Genomic DNA, 19392 nt, shown 5'->3' on the forward strand with positions numbered 1-19392 from the left:
AAGCTCTTCTCTAGTCCCTGAGGAAGTTCTGTGGTAAGGAAAATGCCTGGGCTGGGAGCCTCCTTTATTCCACTAGAAAGGGTCCTCCATTCCTGTTCTCCTGCTGAGAGGCAGGACTCACTCACTCATTCACTAGGGATTACTCTTAGAGATAAACAGCTGGGTTGCTTCCCTGAGTAGACACCTCATCTGCTTCTAGCTCTCCCCTCCCTGGACATCAACCTCTGTTGATCACTTTTAACCAAGCCACACAGCAGGTATGTTTCTTCCTGGAGTCTGGTCACTTCGGTAACCCTACATCTAAATTCAGTGATCCCTGCTTGCATCAAATGCCTGATATATGCCAGGTCAAAGGTGAAGCACGCAGAGCCCCCGACAGCAGAAGCATCAGCCATGGGAACAGCGACCTACAACACAGTAGTAAGTCCTGGATGGTGGTCAATGCATCCAAACTGCAGCAAGAAAGCAAAGGATGCAGTCACCAACCCTACCCTGGAGACACAGATGACCAAAGAGATGGGAGCCCTATGAAAAGGGCATTGAGGAGGATCTGGGAAGGAACATGGTGGAAGAAGGACCTGTGGGCCCAGGGACAGTGTATAAAGTGAGAGGGGACAGTGCTGTGCTGGGAGAGCAACAGAGGATCTGTAGCCAGGGCATGGCGGGGGCATCTTCCTGAGGATGGGAAAACAAAGGAAATCAGGGACCAGGTGGGGAAGACCCCTTTGGGCAGAGAGAGGGCAGTCATGATAGTCTCTTTGTCGGCAGCACGGCTGGCCACTTTGCCTAGCTGAACTACACGACAGTTTACATTTTGTTGGGGAGAGATGCCCCTGATAGAACCAGTTTCTTACAGTTCACTCTGTTGAATTTTACGGTTCGTGGAATTAACTGACAGAGTCTACCTGACCAAGCAGCTGAGCTTATCTGACTGAGAGGAACAAGAGGAAGGAAATTCAGTTGTGTTTTGCCATATGCTCATAGACTCAGTTTTAGAGAGATGTGGGGCTCTTAGCTTCGGGTACCTGCGGACCTACTAGTGATCTTGCTTGTAAGCAGCACTCACTATGGCCAGTCTTCTTGTTCCTATACTCCTATTTCAGACCCCCCATAGAGAGTAGCTATGGAAAAATTGCAGCTATCAAAGGACTTAATCTAGGTGTGTAGCCCACAATGCAGCTATCATTTCCTGCAGGGAGTAGAGAGTGGTTTTTACACATCTTTACATTCCCAGGGACTTGCGATGTACCTGGCAAATGTTCTCACAAGTAAACCACAAGTCTAAAAGAAAGGTGGACCCTGGACTGAGGCCAGTGATTTATGGCCACATGCTCTCAGGTGTCACTTACAAGAAGGAAGACTACCTTCCGCCAGCCACAGCTCCCGGCCCACGGCTCTCAGCTCCCGGCCCACTCATTCTACCACAGCTCCTATATAGTGGTACCTGGTCTCCCCAGGAAGGAAGGTGATTGGCATGGTCTCGGGGCAGCCTTGGCCAGGGTGCCAGCGGGCTTTGCATGCAGAGCAGAACTCCATGTCACAGGCTTTGCACTGCACCAGCTGAGGGGTCTGCAGTCCTACGTCCTGGAGTTGGCACACAGCTTGGCAGGTGGATGCTGGGCACCACGTCCGGCAAGGGTCAAAGAGAACCTCTAGCACAAGGAGACAAAAGTCAGACTCAGGACCTCACAAGCACTGGAGAGGGTGAGCACGGAGAAGACCCTCTGGGGCACTGACGATGAAGAGGCCTAACGTAACATCAGTGCGGATATGACAGGCTGCAGACTAACAATACCGGGACGAGGCCTCACCACTACAATAACCAGGAGAAGCCACAAACTGTACCCTGTGGGGAACCAATCAGAATTGAGACACATAAGTACTAGATGCTCCAGAACATTAAGGATAGCTTATATAATCTGTATAAAGGTTGCCAATTTCCTTGCAGCGACGCCAGTATCAATCCCTGTTTGTCAAAGCTTGTGCTACCTCACTCCTGTCCAATCATGAGTTCAACCCCCATCTGAATCCAGAATTCCCCTACCCCCTCATCCTTTATTCCTTCACCACCACCACCACCCCCGCTTTAACTGAGCTAGAGACTCTCCCTGATGCAATCACTGTATTGGAATGGACAGAGTTCAAGCTTGCAATAAAGGTTCTTTGCTTTTGCATAGGAACTCAGACTCCTGGACTCCTGGTGGCCTCTGGGGGCTCCTGACAATGGCATGACAATTAAGGAAGTCACAATGGAGGACATGCAGGTGACCCAGCCAGACACGCTCCAGATAAACTGATCCACAGTGCCCCCAATTTCATCCAATTCCACCCAAGCTTGTTCCATCTTTTCACTGTTGTTCCTGGTAGGCCAAGGGCTCCCACAGCCGCCATCTCAGTCTCCAGTTCCATTCCATTCTGGAGAGGAGATGTGCTCACCCAGCCCAGTGTCTCTGAGTGCCCACATCACCAGGCCCTTGTCTGTGCCACCCCCACCCCCCTCCATGTTCCCACAACAACCAGGACGCATTTCCTGAAGTCAGGTGAGAGCCTTGTCTTGAAACCTCATCTCGTGCCAGGCTAACACATAGCCACTTGAAAGTTTTTGTTGAACGGTGAAAAGGAAGGAGCAGAGGAAGATTAGTCTTGCCTTTCTACCTGTTTAAGGTGGCGTACAAAACTGTATTTTGCTATGGCACTTCCAGAACTGGGTGTCTTACTTTGTTCATAGTTAGTCTTCTAATAGGGTGATTCACATGCCCACGACAGATTCTCTTGCCAAGTCTAAACTGGGGTAAAACTAGCAGCTTGCATTTCCTGCATATTAAGCCCAAGCTATTGCAAAGCCTTTCTTAATGGGATTGGTCAAATAGTTTAGTTTAAAAACAGGATATGGTGACATTCCTTCCTTCACATCCTGACCCCAAACCTTCATTTATAACTCGTCCCTAGCTGGCCTCCATAGTGAGCCAGCCCAGCAGCTCACTTCCTCCTCTCTAGTGGACTTTGAACTTTCATCAGGTGTGGTAGGAGACACAAACAGGAGGCTCACATTCTAACAGGGACCACAGCAGGCCAGATGGCCCATTACAGGACCATCTCCACAAGGCTGCATGGGCCACTGGCTCTCAGCTCTGCAGTTGGGCTGATCTTGAGAGGCAATCTGGAGAACATGAACTGTGATGAGGAAATGTGTAAAAGGTGTTTGCTAACGTGCAAGGCAAAGGGTGCTTGTTTGCAAATGTCTGGGCCCTACCCAGGAAGCCAGGCATGGTTGTGGCTCATCAAAAAGGACAGGAGCTCTACTCCATGGGAGAAGGCTGTGATGATTAGTACCGACAGTCAAGTTGACAGGAGCCTTGATCACCTAGCACACACACAAGCCTCGGAACATCTATGAGGTGGCTTCTAAATTAGGATAACTGAAATGGGACAACTCCTTCTATCATTCCCATGAACTGGGGTCCCAGACTGAATAAAAAGGAGCCATCGAGCTTTCTTTCTGCTTCCTGACTGCAGATGCAATGGGACCAGGCGCCTCATGTCCCTGCCACCACTAATTCCCCACCGCGGTGGACTTACAGAACTCCCAACTGTGAGGCAAATAAATCCTCACTGACAAGGTCTAAAGCCGCAAAGTCCGACCTCATACACTTGTGTGCCTTTCTATGGGTTCCAGGCCCCTCAATAAGAGGGGGCACTCTGTTCAGTGCTGAGGGAGCACGTCTGTCAGGTATAAGCTCAATAACGACCTTACCCACTGTAGTAGAGGCTGGCCAACCTCTGTAAAGGGCAGGGAGGGGATTACTTATATTCCTAAGGACCATGTGATTTGGGGGTTTCTGTAACATCTACTTGGTTTGCAATGGGGTTAAGAGCAGACTACCACCCATAAATGAAGGTCCTGAGGAAACATAAATTAAAGCAGCTGGGGGGCAGAGATTGGTTGGTCTGCTAGCCACGGCTGGCTGACTCTTTAATCCAATGCAACTCCTTGCCTTATTTATGAAGGTAAGTTCATCAAAAGTATAAAAGGATCTTGTTGATATGACAGCAAGGGCCAGAGATGGTACTTGTGACCCCCGAGGAACTCCAGGACTGAGAACCTGAATTACACACCGACTGGACTCCATTACAATACTGCAAAACCTCTGAGATGCCCCTGAAACTGAGAAAATGAACAGCAGCTACTGTCCAGCTTGGGTGGCTGTCAATGTGAACAGCAGCTACTGTCCAGCTTGGGTGGCTGTCAATGTGAACAGCAGCTACTGTCCAGCTTGGGTGGCTGTCAATGTGAACAGCAGCTACTGTCCAGCTTGGGTGGCTGTCAATGTGAACAGCAGCTACTGTCCAGCTTGGGTGGCTGTCAATGTGAACAGCAGCTACTGTCCAGCTTGGGTGGCTGTCAATGTCTGCTGTCTGAGGAAGGTGCATGGCCAGTGAACGTGTGGATATGTGTGGAGACAGAACCGGTGCACATGGAGAAATGTGGCCCTGCAGGCTTGGGATGCCGAGAGCTCACCCAGAATACTCACAGATCTCAGGTACGTGCTGGGAGGAAATCCCCAGGGAGCTCCCACAGCCACCAAACCCTCAGGATTCTCTTTGGTAGCAGTTCTTGCCTTCAACACACAATAACTTCCATTTTACCTACCAGTCCTCTATGCATGAGATGGGGGAGCTAGCCTGGCCCCAGACCACATATGATGTACTACAAATAGCATTCTGGGGAGAGGGGACACAGGGACTGAATGTACTGAACATGTGACGCGGACACAGGCCTCTGGCTAGCTGTTTAATAACATGTTGTAGTCGAACCTTGCTGGGAGTACACTTCCTGTCTCAGACCCTGGGAACCCCCATGTCCTGCCTGCTCATCCTCCGGTGCTCTGGAAGGCCCAGACATCAGTGGGGGTTGGGGCAGGCTTCTCTTCACACACTTCCTGGCATGCGCTACAACTCCTTGACAACAGTGAGAGAGGCTTCCTTGCACCTTTATCACAGAAGGCCCATTTGACTGTGGCATGGAGGGGGAGACCTAAGGAAGGTTTCCATGGTAACAACTCCAAGTCTATGACTGGTTTACTCAGGGCCATGAGATGACCCTGACGACTGTCACTCGGGGAGATTCCCTACAGGCAAAGTGATCTGCCTCTGAGCGGACTACAAGCATCCTCCGTGCCCTGTGAGGCCAACAGTGCAGCCCCAACCCTTAGCAGGAATCTATTAATACTCTCATTGTTCTTCCCGCTGCTCGATTCTGCCAGCTGTGCATACAAGCAGGCATCAGTCAGTAACAAAGCTCAGAGCAGACAGCACTCAGGTGCTTCTCTTAGAATGTATAGGAAGTGTCACTCAGCTTTCCTGTCACCAGCATCTATTAATAACCTGTTGTCCACACTGCATCTTACAGAGTGTATATTATATCTATTATATTACATACACACATGTATGTATAGGAGAGATGTTAACATGAAGCAAGCGATGTTTTCTGGGGGAGCCGAGGAATCCAATCAGAACTCCAGTCTGCCAAAGACATACTTCTCTTCAGGAGACCAGGTTAACGTGAGTTTCTCAAGGACCCTCAGTGAGCCAAGAGCTCTATTAGAAAATGTCCGACCACTTTCCATAACGGCGGTTTACTTTTTAAAGACAAATGGTATGCGAAAGTATTCCAAGGGACCAGCACCCCACACACTCTCATGTGCTCCCTGCTGCTGTATTGACTGATGCACCTAGTGCCCTGGTCCTCCTCTGTGGTGGTAGGCCTGGTCCTGCTGGGAAGACACTGCAAACTGAGGATCCTGGTTCTTGTCAGAGCTGGAAATGGACCTGCCCATGTTATTAATCACTCAAAGATTTTCTTTCTTTTAATGCACCAAAGGATCAAGTTGGGATACCATGAGCCTCCAAACAGACTCCAGATACACTCAGATGCTTCAGGGCAGGCATGCACAAGGGCATGCTCCGTGGACCTCTCTCTAGAGCCTTTCCTCACCCAGGTGCCAGAGTGAGCCCGGAGGGACAGAAGGTTCCAGAAAGCAAGGGCAGTACCCCAGAACACTCCCTGGCCTCCACATGTTCAAAGACTTCAGGGGCAGAGGCCAAGAATCTAAAAGGAAAATCCAGGCTTCTGGGTCAGTTAAGACATACCAGGGCTAAATAAAGAGCCCTTTGAAGCTTAAACTCACCATAGGACTTCTCCATAACTAACAATGTTAGAAAGTCATCTAAGTGAGTTTCCTCCTAAGGCATCCTCCATGGACTAGACTTTGAAGGAATGAAGCAAGTCCAAGCTAGCTTTCTGATCACAACTCTAGGTTCGTCCGAGGTGCTGGCTAGAGTACACAGCTGTGTCTTAGGTGCCACTTCTAACATTCCATCTGGCCAGCACTTCTGTGCTAGTAAGTCCAAATCCTTTTAAAGCCTCACTCAGCGTCTGGCTGCTAAGATGTTCTCTAGTGATAGTTTTCAGTATTTTAGTATTTTTCTAACCTACGTTAAGGTAATTCATTTCTGACACCAGAGCCAGAATCTTTTAGACGAAGCCAGAGTACTGGGAAGGAAAAGGAGGATTATAATTAATTGGTAGAAAAATCTATCCAGCTGCACTTCTGAATTAAATTTGATGTCACAGAAAGTTCATACTCCTGTGACTGAAACAACTCCCAGTTTCTGTTCAGATCCCATGAAAACAAGTTCAAAAGAGCCTGAGGTTCTCAGAGATCCAAATTAACCGACTGTAGAACTCCTCAGTCTCCCTTTAATGCTGCACAGCATCAGACTGAAGGTAAGCTGTGCCAGTGTGAATGATGTATGCCATCTAAAGAGACAGGCTCTGGAAAACAAATTTTGAAGCCATCAAAAATCCTTATTGACCTTGTAAAAGATTTATTTAATCTAATTTTATGTACATGTATGCAATGTATATGTGCTTGCCTACATGGATGTATGTGAACCCCCCACCTGGCGTGCTCATGGAGGCCAGAAAAGGGCATCAGACCCCCTGGAACTGGAGCTAGAGTTGGTCATGAGTCACCACCCGTGCAAGAACTGTGAAGTGTTCTCAACTGCTGAGCCGCCATTTCTCCAACCCCGACTGGCTTTTGAAGTTATCCATGCAAATACATACAAAAGTACATACACACACACATGTATATATTAGAGGTGACCTCTAGCGTTCCTCCTGTTTTCTTTTTAAACCCCACACGTTTGCAGATCCACACGCACTCTGCTGCTGCTGCATCCTGCTCTGCATTTTGTGTTTCCACCTAAGCATTATCATTTGGGATCTGGCTCAACACAAGTACCTGTGATACGGGCTCACGGTGTCTAGGGAGAGGGGATGTGGGCACAGCAGTTTCCTGCAGGGCCAGCACTCACTGGTGCCTTCCCAGAAGCCCTACAGCAGGAGCCGTGTGCATCACACTGTCTCCCATCTGCTCTTTGCAGGTGACCTCAAGTCCCTGACAGCAGAGCAAATGGGGTCTGTAGGTCCTTTCAAACAGCATTTTATGATTTCAGATCTCCAGAGTGCAAGGATGAAGGGCTCACCAGGCATCCAGCCTGTCTTAGTGCTCCACACATCTATCTCTGTCCTCACCAGGACTGGATCTAGAAAGGAGAGGTCCGTAAAGGGCCCAACAGGATGCGGGAAGTTGGCTCTCAGAGCTGGAGATGTGGCCAGACCCCCACTAGAGTTAGAAACCATGGAGGTCACCTAGCTGCCATGGGTGTGAGCACAGTGGACCATGGTATGTCAGGCCTGGGATACTCACTGATACTCAAGGCTCACTAACTCATGAGCACTGCTATCTAAGCCTTCAAGGGGTAGTGAATCATGAGTAGGGTGAATGTCGATTCAGTGCTTGACAGCAGTACCTGCAGGAATATCAAGCTTCAGGACTTCCTCACACACTGCTGGGTCTTTTAAAGCAGGGAGGATCTAAGAGTTTGCCACACCTTTAGACCCAAACCCGGCTGAAGAAAAATATGGACTAGGGATCTTCTTAAGTCAGCAAGAAGTCCCAATCTCTGTATATAAATAGTGTCTCCTGAGTCCTTCTGGCTGCCAAATAGGTCACAAGCCCAGGCTGCCAGGCTGTGAGCGGCTCAGAGGATTCCACGCCAACCTTATTTCAGAAGTGCAATTTATACCATGCTTTAGCCCTTATTGAATCTTTTTCACTCCCATCCAATGATGTACACTCATGTCTCCCAAGAGAAAGCTCCATAAACATTATCCACCTTCTGTTGTAGGATCCAAAACCGGCCAACACAGCAGGCCACTTACCTCTTTCAAACTGTAGCTTTTTATATCTTTGCATAATTTCAGCTGCAACCATACACTCAATCTGCAAAAAGGAAAAAATAAAATAAATGTCAGGATTGTCATATGCAGAGGGCTAGAATGTAACCCAACATGAGGACAAGCAGAAAACAACAGGGTCCGGAGAAGCCAGCTACAGCCCACCATACACAGGCAACAAAACCGTGTGTTCCCTCCCTGAACGTGCCTCATTCTCCTGAAGGTGGCCCTTTTTAGGGCATGCAGCATCCGGGCAGCTAATTGCAGTTTCTAGTCCTTCTTTGATCAAGAGCTCAACATACTGTTTCAGGCACTGAAAGAAAGAAAAGTGTGTAAACACCTGGACTTCCCAAATACCGGAGACAAAGTGATGTGTTGAGCAAATGGCTAACTATTAACCCTGAGAGCTACATTAACTACTGGCCTGGCAAGATATGCCTATTGGGGCAATAGTGGTATGAATGTTACAGGAACAACCAAACACTTTCTGACTGGATTTAAAGTCTGGTCATTAAGATGGAACTCATACTTGGTACTGTGAACTGCATATGACACGTGGCTGTCTAGGTCATAGGCCCTAGATAATAAAATTGACTATGACTCTTCTGCTAAATGGACATCATATTAAACAGCTCCCTAAGTTTTTACTTTCATACCCATAAAGGAGTGCATCTCTCAACCTTCATCAGAAAAGTTTCCTCAGTAGGGAGTGATCCTACAACTAGCCAATGTGCACAGAATAAGAGACATTAAAGTGTTCAGCTCTAAAACAGGACAGCCATGCCATACTCCTACTCACAAGGCACAGGGATCATTGGAGAAGGAGAGGCAGAAAGACTGTAAGGGCCAGAGGCAGAGAAACGGCTATTACCAAATATGGCAGGACAAAGGAGGGGAAGGAAAGGGAAGGGAGGAGGGAGAATGGTAAGATGGAGGGAGAGAAGAAGTGAGGAAGGAAGAAAGAGGCCAAGTTCCCTAAGAGCCCCCATTCTCAAATCTATTTTCCAGAGACTTGATATCATGTGCAAAATATCGCCCTGGGCTCTCAGGCAGTGTTTATCAACCTGTGGGTCATGACCCCTTTGAGGGGGGGGTCAAACAACCCTTTCACAGGGGTCACATATCAGATATTTACATTGTAAATACATTTACATAGAAAAACTACAGTTATGAAGTAGCAATGAAAATCATTTCAGGTTGGGGGTCACTACAACATGAGGAACTGCATTTAAAGGGTTGCACCATCAGGAAGGTTGAGGACCACGGCTCCAAGCAGAGGCCCTTGTCCATCAGCCTCAGCTTCATGCATCTGCCAGGGCTCTGATGAGGACTCTGGCTCTGCACACGGCCCACCTACATCTACCTGTGGATGAGAGAGGCTTTGGAGATCTGCTGGAGGTACAAGATGGTGGGGTTTATCAGAAACAAACTCTTTGTCATCCATGGGAGGCCTTCCCAAGACAAGAGAGGGCAGGTCGCCAGGTAAATATAGGAGCATCACCAAGTCCTGTCAGGGTGACAGTGCTGCCCCAGCCCCAACCTAAACAGCACTGCAGACCTGCTGTGACATGACACTTGGCTTGGCAGTGAAGGTCTATTCTGTGTGTGGAAGGCATGGAAGTGCTATGCCTTGACCATGGTGGCAATATGTAAAGGGAATATGGCCCTGCAGTCTTTTGAGTCAGACAGACTCAGGCAGTCTTGGTCCCTCCGCTGAGGCCATGGTGGGGGGAGGTACATCCTTGATACTTTTGGCCCCTAGTTCCCTAGATAATAAAATTGGGATGCCTGCCTTACGAGGCTTTCTTGACAGAAAGAAAGAATATCATGACGCCTGGCACAAATCTTGGTATAGCAGCTAAGTAAGCAGGGGCTGTTGTCTGTGTGGTAAGCCTTTTTACAGTCACAGGCATAAAAAAGCCCAAATCCTTAGCAACAAGATCATTACTTACTGTCTATAATTACATCTATCTAATCGGGTCTCTGGAGGATCCTGGAGTGTCTTAAACCAACCGAACTCAGAAAACTCGGACAACTTTGGCTGGAGTCCGATATAATGACACAGCCTCTTTCTCTCTAAACAGGGAACACAACAATTAAACCAGGTATGAGATGTGTGCCCTCGGGATGTCTCACAACCACACTGTTCAAAGGCTCGCTGTGAGTCACGTCTGGGAGACAGCAGCCCCAAGAGCAAGCTCAGCAGACCAATGGATTGTATCTCTGAGCAGCACACACTGTGATTATGTCATGGGAACATTGATTTGCTTACTACAGTGTGGCTGCTCCTGCATCCATCAAAACCAGCCGCGGCCCCCTTCCAGATACTAAGTGGGTCATGACTCACAATCTTTGTTTTCCAATCTAATGGCAAAAAGATGTCTTAAAATGAGCACATGCATACACACACACACACACACACACACACACACACACACACACACACACACACACAAATCAGAAAACCAGGGAAACTTTTGTTACAATAAACAAACATGCCCCAGATAGGAACTGACGCAGTTTCTGATATACGTATCATCTTTCTTTAATCAAATGCCTTCCAAATATCAGACTGCTGTTTGTGGTGTTGCCTGTTGGATCAATAAACAGTCCTAAAACCAAAACCGTGGGGGGTGATACCACTACCATAGTGAAAGTGTGGTTTCAGGAGTTAATCGTCACCCAAGGCCATTTGCTACAAACATAAGCACTGAGCCCCAGACACATGTGCCTAACTCCAAGGTTGGCTCCAGGTTTTCTGTCTGATTTTCCTCCTCTTTACCTTCCTTAATTAACTCCTTACACTGGGTCTGGTGACTCAGTCCCACAATCCCAGTACTTTAGTGGATGAGGCAAGAAGATAATGAGTTCAACGTCATACTGGCTACACAGTGAGTTCCTTTTGTTATATAGCAAAACACTATCTCAAAGAACCCACACACACACACACACACACACACACACACACACACACACACCACACCACACCCCACACATATACACTATATCATACACACACACACACATACACACACAGAGGCTCTCATAGCACAAGCAATCATTTTTGAAGCCTCTCTGTTACATCAAAAAATTTTCACAGAACAAAGACTATATCCATTAAACTGACATCTGAACAAACATAGTTTTTATTGTCAACTTTACACAAACCTAGTCACTTGGGAAGAGCTAACCTCAACTGGAAAACTGCTTCAATCGGATCACCCCATGGCCATGTCTAAGAGGGATTGTCTTGATTTCCAAGTGATATAGGAAGGCCTTGCCCGCTCTGGGTGTTGCCCTCACTAGGCAGGTGGGCCTGAGCTGTGTGAGAAAGATAGCATGAGCCAGTGAGCAAGCAGCCTTCCTCCAAAGCTTCTGCTTCAAGTTCTTGCCCTACCAGAGAGTTCCCTCAAAAATGGAGTGTAACCTGTGAAATAAATCCCTTCCTCTTCCGGTCACGGTGTTTTTCGCAGCAACAGAAAACAAAGCGAGACATCAGGGTACAGTGTCACCTGGTGTCAGCGAAGGCTTGGGAGACAAGAGGGACTTCAGGAAAGCAGCATGGACTACAGAAAGGAGTGGAGAGCAGGAACCCGGCCACAGAATGTTCCAGGCATTACACTTTCCACTGTGGCTTCCAACTCTTTGAAAGAGTTGAAAAGACAGACAGCTCTGCAGATTGGCCAGGACACTCCCACTCCACTAGAAGCTTCCTGCCAAGGAAGGCTTGCCTGGCTACTACCACTGCAATGACAAGATCCCAGACACTGTGGCTTGCTCGGACCCGGGTGGCCTGAGTAATCACAAATCGCGGTTTACAAAGACCACTTGGGGGTAGATGCAGACAAAAGCAGTGCACCCCAAGATTACCATTTCGGGAGCAAGGACCCTGGAATCACAGTTGGGTTTGGATCCTGGCTCACCCATGAACCAGTCTTGTCAAAATGGCTAAAACCGTCATCTGGGAGCCTTCTGCCACAGGGTGTGGGTTAAGCTTGGCAGACATGGGAAATGTCATTCTCCAGCATGTGAGCTGCAGAGACACACTGCCCCAGGTGATGGCTGGACGTCAGCATTCTCCCAGCGTTTCCGGAGTTAGCAGTAAAGGAACTCTTTGTTTCTCCTCCATCGGATGGCAAGTTTTCTGAAGGTCAGAATGGCTTAGCATTCTCCTTTCTATTATCCACACCCAACAGTGCCAGTCAGTGGGGAATTGGTGCTGCACAGATCAACATACAGTTGAGCCAGAACCTAGCCACCAACATGCTGTGTCTCTGCAGAAGACTTGGTAACCTGAGCCCGCAGCACGCTGCCAACACAGGCCTGCAGTGAGCTGAGCTGCTGAGTCCGAGACTGGCACTGTGCACATCAGGAGACGGTTGAACAGCATAGCATTCTTAAGACAATTTCATGAGAACCTTGGATGGCCCTGGAGCTAGCGCAAACTGCCCACACATCTCTTCCGGCAAGAGCAGTCCCCACAACCACAGGCCCTGATGTCACTCACAAGCTTCCAAAATAGAAACATCTCTGAAAATTAATGAAAGAAAAATAAAATCCAGACTTTACCTGTTTAAAAATAAGAAGGAAACTGTTCCTCTTTTATTAGTCTGTGCTCCCGCCAAAACAGGGACACCATGTCTCCAAAGTAAATGTAGTTTGCATTCTCTGGAGCTCAGTTCTACCACTGGTCAAGTTCACATCACCATCTGCTACACCAGGGTACCTATTGCAGGATATCTGATCACACTGTGAACCCCGAGATTGCACTTATTAAAAAAAAAAAATCTGTTTCTAGTTGTGATGTGGCTCAGCCCTAGCACACACCTTTAACCTTTAAGAGCTTTCTGCTTGAATATTGTAAACAAGATTAAATAAAGTCAACCATGGGTCTAGTGGTGGAGCAAGCAACCAGTTGACAGGAAGAAAAAAACAGAGTAAGAGAGAATCGGGAAGATGGACAGAGAAATGCACAGGAAGGAGAAGGGAGAGACATCCGGTTGGAGTTTTTTGTTTCAGATGGGACGGGAGAAGTCTCCTTCTGAGATGACAGCAGGAGAAGGTCAGCTGGCTGCTTTCTCTGCCTCTCTGAGCTAGCAGGCTTTCACCCCAGCATCTGGCTCCTGAGTCTTTATTGGTAAAATTGAATGATTGAGATTTAGTTTAAAACATTTAGATTTTGTTAAAAAATCAACAGATACTAACCCCCCTGGTACCTTCCCAAGGCTTCTAAGAAGAGTTATCTCAACTGCACACGGGTACTTAACAAGCATGTCTGCTGCCAGTGTCTGGTTCTTATGTGCCTGTTCCAATCATCGCTTCATCTGTGCTGATAACCCCCCCTGTTAGAAGGGCAGGTATCACCTCTCACCATGGAGACACTTCATAAATAGTTACCAATTTACCTCCTATAACTCCTTACCTTCAGCTTTACTTTTTAAAATGTTTCGATTATTAAAACAAAAACTCCTACCTCCCAGCCTTACTCAGCTCACTAGTCCAAAATAGAGTGGGCCTCCTGGTTATGACATAACCAGCCTGGTGTTTGAGGAGTATCCAGTGTCTCTATCCAGTATCAGAGGACATCTCACTCTCTCACACACAAGGTAGTGTGAGAGGTGGTAGCATCTGCATCCCTCTGTTTCCCTTCTAGGCTCTACACAGGAGCCACGACTTCTCTGATGTCCAGGAAAGAATGGGATATCTGGGGCCTATAACTGCAGGTTTCCGGTGAAGAGTGAACTAAGACACCCATCCAGGCTGCACATAGAAGCTCATGGCTGTGGGTGCCCACTGAGAAGACCTTTTAGCGTCTACAGAGGGCCTGAACTATGTGTGCCCAGTGAAGGTATGGACTGATGGTTGGCTGGAACAGGTGCTAATCTGCTCCCTGTCTGGAGTTCAAGGTCAACTCAACACAGACAAGTGTTTGTTTGTTTGTTTTTTTAACAGGGAAGTATGCTGGGACCTGAGGAAGGGGCTGAGGCCAGAGGAACACTCTATGCCTGTGGAATGGTAACAAGTCCTGGGGAGGGGTACAGGCTGTGTGGTGAGACTGGAAGTCTGAGCATATCACCACATGACACATGATCACACATTATTTCTCAGACTGGTAACACTGAGGCCTCAACTCTGTTTGTTCAGCCTCACCAAGGGAGACATGATTTTTTTTACACAATGGACAATCATTCTACCAAATACTGAAAAGTGGAGTTTTAAGTTTGTTACATCATGGCAATGGACTGGGGGACTACAGAGCACACTGTTCAGAGTGTCTTCTCAATACTGGATATGAGGTGGATCTATTTATACATGTTGTAGACAGGCCTCTTGGAAGAACACAAGGGTCACTTTGGGGACAGACTTGTCCCCAAAGCAGGAAGGAGGAAGGTAACCTTGGCTCCCTCTCAGAAGGTACCTGGGCTTGTGGGCTGTAGGAAGAAACTGTGACTTTGACCCACAGTGGGTGAGAAAATGCCTAAGAGCAGCCCCAAGTTCCTTGCTATGTTTTTTTTTAAAGTGATATGGGGGTAACACATTCTTAAAGACCATCATGAGATATGGAGAGATACTGCATTCCTCTCTGGGACATGCCACTCAGCTTTGTTTAACAGGGCAATTGTCTACCACAGAAGATGTCACTGGATAGGCTGGTAGCAAGGATGGGAAGAGGGAATGCCAGGGCAGAGGAGATCTGTGGAGATGTCATCAGGTAACGGCCAGATCCCATGGGCACAAAAAAGGACTAGGAGGTAGAGGCAAAGTCTCCATAGTCAAGTTCAGACAAGCAAGGGCTAGAAGGTAGCTTTGCCTCAGAGGAACCCAGCTTTCCTTGGGGGCCGTGGTGGACACCAGACAGGAGAGCTTCAGGGACTGTCCCTCTTTGTCTTCTAATACACAGGGAGAGGGCATACTGATGTTCAGGTTCTGGTGCCAAGTAGCTGTCACTATACAGTGACTATTCAATAGAATGGGCTGTGGTGTTCTGCTGTCAGGACACGAACTGTCATTTCTTCTTGCACAAAGAACCTCACGTTCAAGCTTGTGGCGACTGTCACATTATATATTAGGACACAGACATGCCAGCTTGGAAGGTTGTACCAAAAGCACCCGAAGGCTATGAGTGAAGAATCAAGGGAGGGACTGTGAAGAATCAAGGACAGGACTGAGAACACTAAGGACACTCAATAAACTGTCTTGCTTCAGTCAGGATTATGGGCTGCACTCTGCATAACAGAAGTTGTCAGGACGAAACATGGACTTCAGTGGGACAGAGCACAGCATGGCTGCCAGGGGATCACTTACAGAATGTGTGTGTGTGTGTGTGTGTGTGTGTGTGTGTGTGTGTGTGTGTATTCACTTTTGCCATTTCAGTTCACTGGTGTCCCATGTAAAATTAAAGTTGATGAGGCACAGACTTGGAAATCTGGGCATACTGAGCAACACTCCTGACAGCCCATTATAACCTCCCCATCTATCTGTTGGTCCTTTATACCAGACAAAGAAATCTGTCCATGCCATAGGCTTTTAGGAGCAGAACAGAGAAGGAATACAGGAGAGCCTTTAGCATGCCCTGTCTAGTCAGTGTTCTATTACTATGATAAAACATCAGGACCAAAAGCAACTTTGGGGAGGAAAGGATATATTTCAGCTTACAACACTCAGGGCCCTTACATCACTGAGGGAAACTGGAGAAGGAACTCAGAAGGCACCTGGAGGCAGGAGCTGAAGCCACAGGTGAACTCTGCTTACTTACTGGCTTGCTCCTTACAGCTTGCTCAGCCTGCTTTCTTAGACCAGGGGCAGCACCACTCCCGATGGGCCGGGCTCTTCTACATCAATCATTAAGACTGTACTCCTTGTACTTGCCGACAGGCCAGCCTTATAGAGGAACATTCTCAATTTTTCATTTCCTTGAAGTTCCTTCTTTCAAGATATGTCTAGGTTTGTGTCAAGTTGACAAAAACCAACCAGCACAATTGACTCCTTGTCAACTTGACATACAAACACAACACCTATTAAGCTATAAACTTTCCTTTCTTGCTAATCCCATGATCACACATTAATATCAATGTTATAATATAAAACATTCCAAATTTTAAAAGTCCTAGTCTTTAAAAATGCAAACACTTTAAGAGTTCAGTCTCTTTAAAATATCCAAAGTCTTTTTTTTATGTTAAAGACTCTCTAATATAATCCAAGTACATTCTTACACCAAGAGAGAAAAATCAGACCAAAGTCACAATCAATCCAAAGCAAAACCAAGGTCCAACAATGTGAAGAGCCCAGTGTTTAATGTGTGAGACCCACTCATGATATTCTGGGCTCCAAAGGGCTTGGAGAGCTCCACTTCCCTGGCTCTACCATCCACAGGACACACAGCTTGTCTCCAAGGTCTAGATCTCCTCCACAACAGTTGCCGTTTTTGGTCATCATCCTAAGGTACTGGCATCTTCAAAATGCTCTGGTCTCTACAATAACTAGGCTGCACCTTTGCCTATAGCCTCTCATAGGCTGTCTGAGGGAAACTAAACCATGTCAAGCCTCAACTTTTCTCCATGACCCAGTCTTTAGGCATATATTGCAACGAAGGCTGTACCTCCTCCACCAATGGCCTCTCTTGACCTCTCATAGTGACAAGCCTCAGCACTCCTCCATGACCTCTTCATGTTTCCCAAACCAGTACCACACGGGAAGAGTCTTACACATTTCCAAGCTTGGCTTCTAGCACGAGGTACAGTCTTGACGTTCACTAGACCACAACTTCTGTGTGCGACCCTGAGGAAACACTTCCCATAAGATACTACTTAAATGATTCTGTTCTCTTCTTCATCACTGCTGATTATTCAGCTTCAGATGACCAGCATTTATTGTCCCAGCAAAACAGAGGTCTCATTTTAGTAGTTCTGAATTCAAAATATTATACCAGTACCCTTACAGTCTTTAGGGGACTCTCAAATTTCCCTTTGGAACTTCACAAGCCAAGCCTCCCACTGTCTGCATCTCTCCCAGTATTATCCTCCAAATTCCCACGAAGCTCAGCAGGCTTTGAACACTTGATGGCTTTTCTATCCCTAAGTTCCAAAGTCCCTGCACAGTTCCTCCCAAATCACAGGGTCAGGTCCGTCCCAGCAATACCTCGTGCCTCGTACTATTTCTGTCTTGTTCAGTTTCTGTTGCTGTGATAAAATACCACAACTAAAAGCAATGTGGGCAGCAAAGTGGTTACTTCAACTTACAACTCCCAGGTCCCACTCTGTTACTGAAAGAAGTCAGGGCAGGAACTCAAGGCAGGAACTGAAGCAGAAATCATGTAGAGTGCTGCTTACTGGCTTGATTCTCACAGATTGCTCAGCCTGCTTTTTTATACCATCCAGGATGAAGGACTTGGGGGTAGCATACTGCCCTCAGCAGACAGGGCCCTCTCACATCAATCATTAATCAAGATGGTACCCCACAGACCTGCCTACAAGCTAATCTTACAGAGGCATTTTCTCCATTACGGTTCCATCTTCCCAGATATATCTAGGTTTATATGTCAAGTTGACAAAAAAAAAAAAAAAAAAAAAGCAAACAAACAAAAAAACAAACAACCAGCACCACCTTAAACCATCATTGTGTGTTATCCCCAACTCCTTCTGGGAAGTATTAATGAAGGAGTATTACAAGAACCCTAAGTCCCTAAGTCTGAGGTGGACATGGAAATGCTCTGCTTGTGGCACATGAGTTGTGCGAGAGAATTTGAGGAGTCCATTTGGGTCACGAAGCTATTCAGAGCACAGAACGCAAAAGTCAGTTCAGGCCCCTGGGCAGCCTCTTGACATAGAGACTCACTTGCTGCACCTGAAGTCATCCCGCTAGCCTTTCCCCACCTGGTGGACCAACACCAGGATGCTCTCCTCTTCTGCTCCTTGGTTCTCCCATCTGCATCCCTCTCTGATTCAGAGTTGAGGCCTGACCTCTGGGCACTAGGATGCAGGGTGAGGCTAACCCTGAGGCTCTTAGCTCCTAACTCCATTTGGCAGGACAGTCTGTTCACACTCATCAGTTTTCCATGTGATGTGCATCTACACAAAAGTACCTGTCTTAGGGTGTCTATTGCTGTGAAGAGACCCCATGACCACAGCAACTCTCACAATGGAAAACATTTAATGGCGTGGCTTACCCTTTCCAAGGTTTAGTCCCACTATCATCATGGTGCATGGGAGCATGCCGGCAGACATGATGCTGAGGAGTAGCCAAGTGTCCTACATCTTTGCTTGCAGGCAACAGGAAGTGGTCTGTCTCACTGGGCATGGCTTGAGCATACATGAGACCTCAAAACCCGCCTCCACAGTGACACGTTTCCTCCAGCAAGACCATACCTACTCTAATAAGGCCACATCTCCTAATAGTGCCACTTCCTTTGGGGGGGGGGGCATTTTCTTTCAAACCACCACAGTACCTAAGCTCAGTAACATTTTGGCCCCACACAATGGCCAGCCACAGAGGTCAGCCTGACCCATGCATGCATCAAGAGGGTCTTGTGGGAAAATATCTTCCTTCTCCAGATCCAACATTACCATTCCCTGTGCAGCTCTGTCTTGAAGCAGGGCACCTTCCTTCAGTGTGACACAACTGTACTGCTTTCCTGGCTGCCTGATTAGGGATCTTAGCTCCTTGATGGCTTATCCACACTGCTGTGACTCCAGTGACCCCAGCAGAGGAGATGATGTGTAACTGATATGACATGTTGACACCACTTACCCTTCTCAGCCAACACACAGGTGTCCCTATTACATCACACCCCAGAGCTACAGACAAGACACAGACAGGACGCCTGTCTCCAACATTCTCAGTTTTAGAAAACAGGTACGGAGGCAGGGGAGTGGGGTGGGGTGTGGGGAGGTGGGGGGGGGGGGTATCACAACTGCCATATTATTACATTACTCCTTGGTACTTCTGGCCTGGCTTCTTTGAGGAAAACAATGGCTGCTTCTTACATTCCTCGACTTAAATGAAGCCCTTGGCGTGAGTTAGAGTTGTTCATTTATTTTACAAGAATTCTCTAGACTCGGGAACAAAAACAAGAATGAAACGAAAGGCTT

General features: G+C 47.4%; 1 protein-coding gene across 4 annotated transcripts in view; it reads right to left on the reverse strand.

The window, feature by feature from the left end:
• Positions 1–19392, reverse strand: part of Rnf144a (ring finger protein 144A) — a 117885-nt gene that overhangs the window by 18114 nt on the left and 80379 nt on the right. For all 4 annotated transcript variants that reach the window (XM_036170739.1, XM_036170736.1, XM_036170738.1 and 1 more), the window contains 3 exons: positions 8514–8618; positions 8291–8351; positions 1445–1652 (listed from right to left, as the gene is read on the reverse strand). In XM_036170739.1, coding sequence (XP_036026632.1) covers positions 1445–1652; positions 8291–8351; positions 8514–8618 — 374 coding nt within the window. The remainder of the gene's footprint in view (positions 1–1444; positions 1653–8290; positions 8352–8513; positions 8619–19392) is intronic.

This window comes from Onychomys torridus, chromosome 21, assembly GCF_903995425.1.
Source record: "Onychomys torridus chromosome 21, mOncTor1.1, whole genome shotgun sequence".
In the NCBI taxonomy this organism is placed as follows: domain Eukaryota; kingdom Metazoa; phylum Chordata; class Mammalia; order Rodentia; family Cricetidae; genus Onychomys; species Onychomys torridus.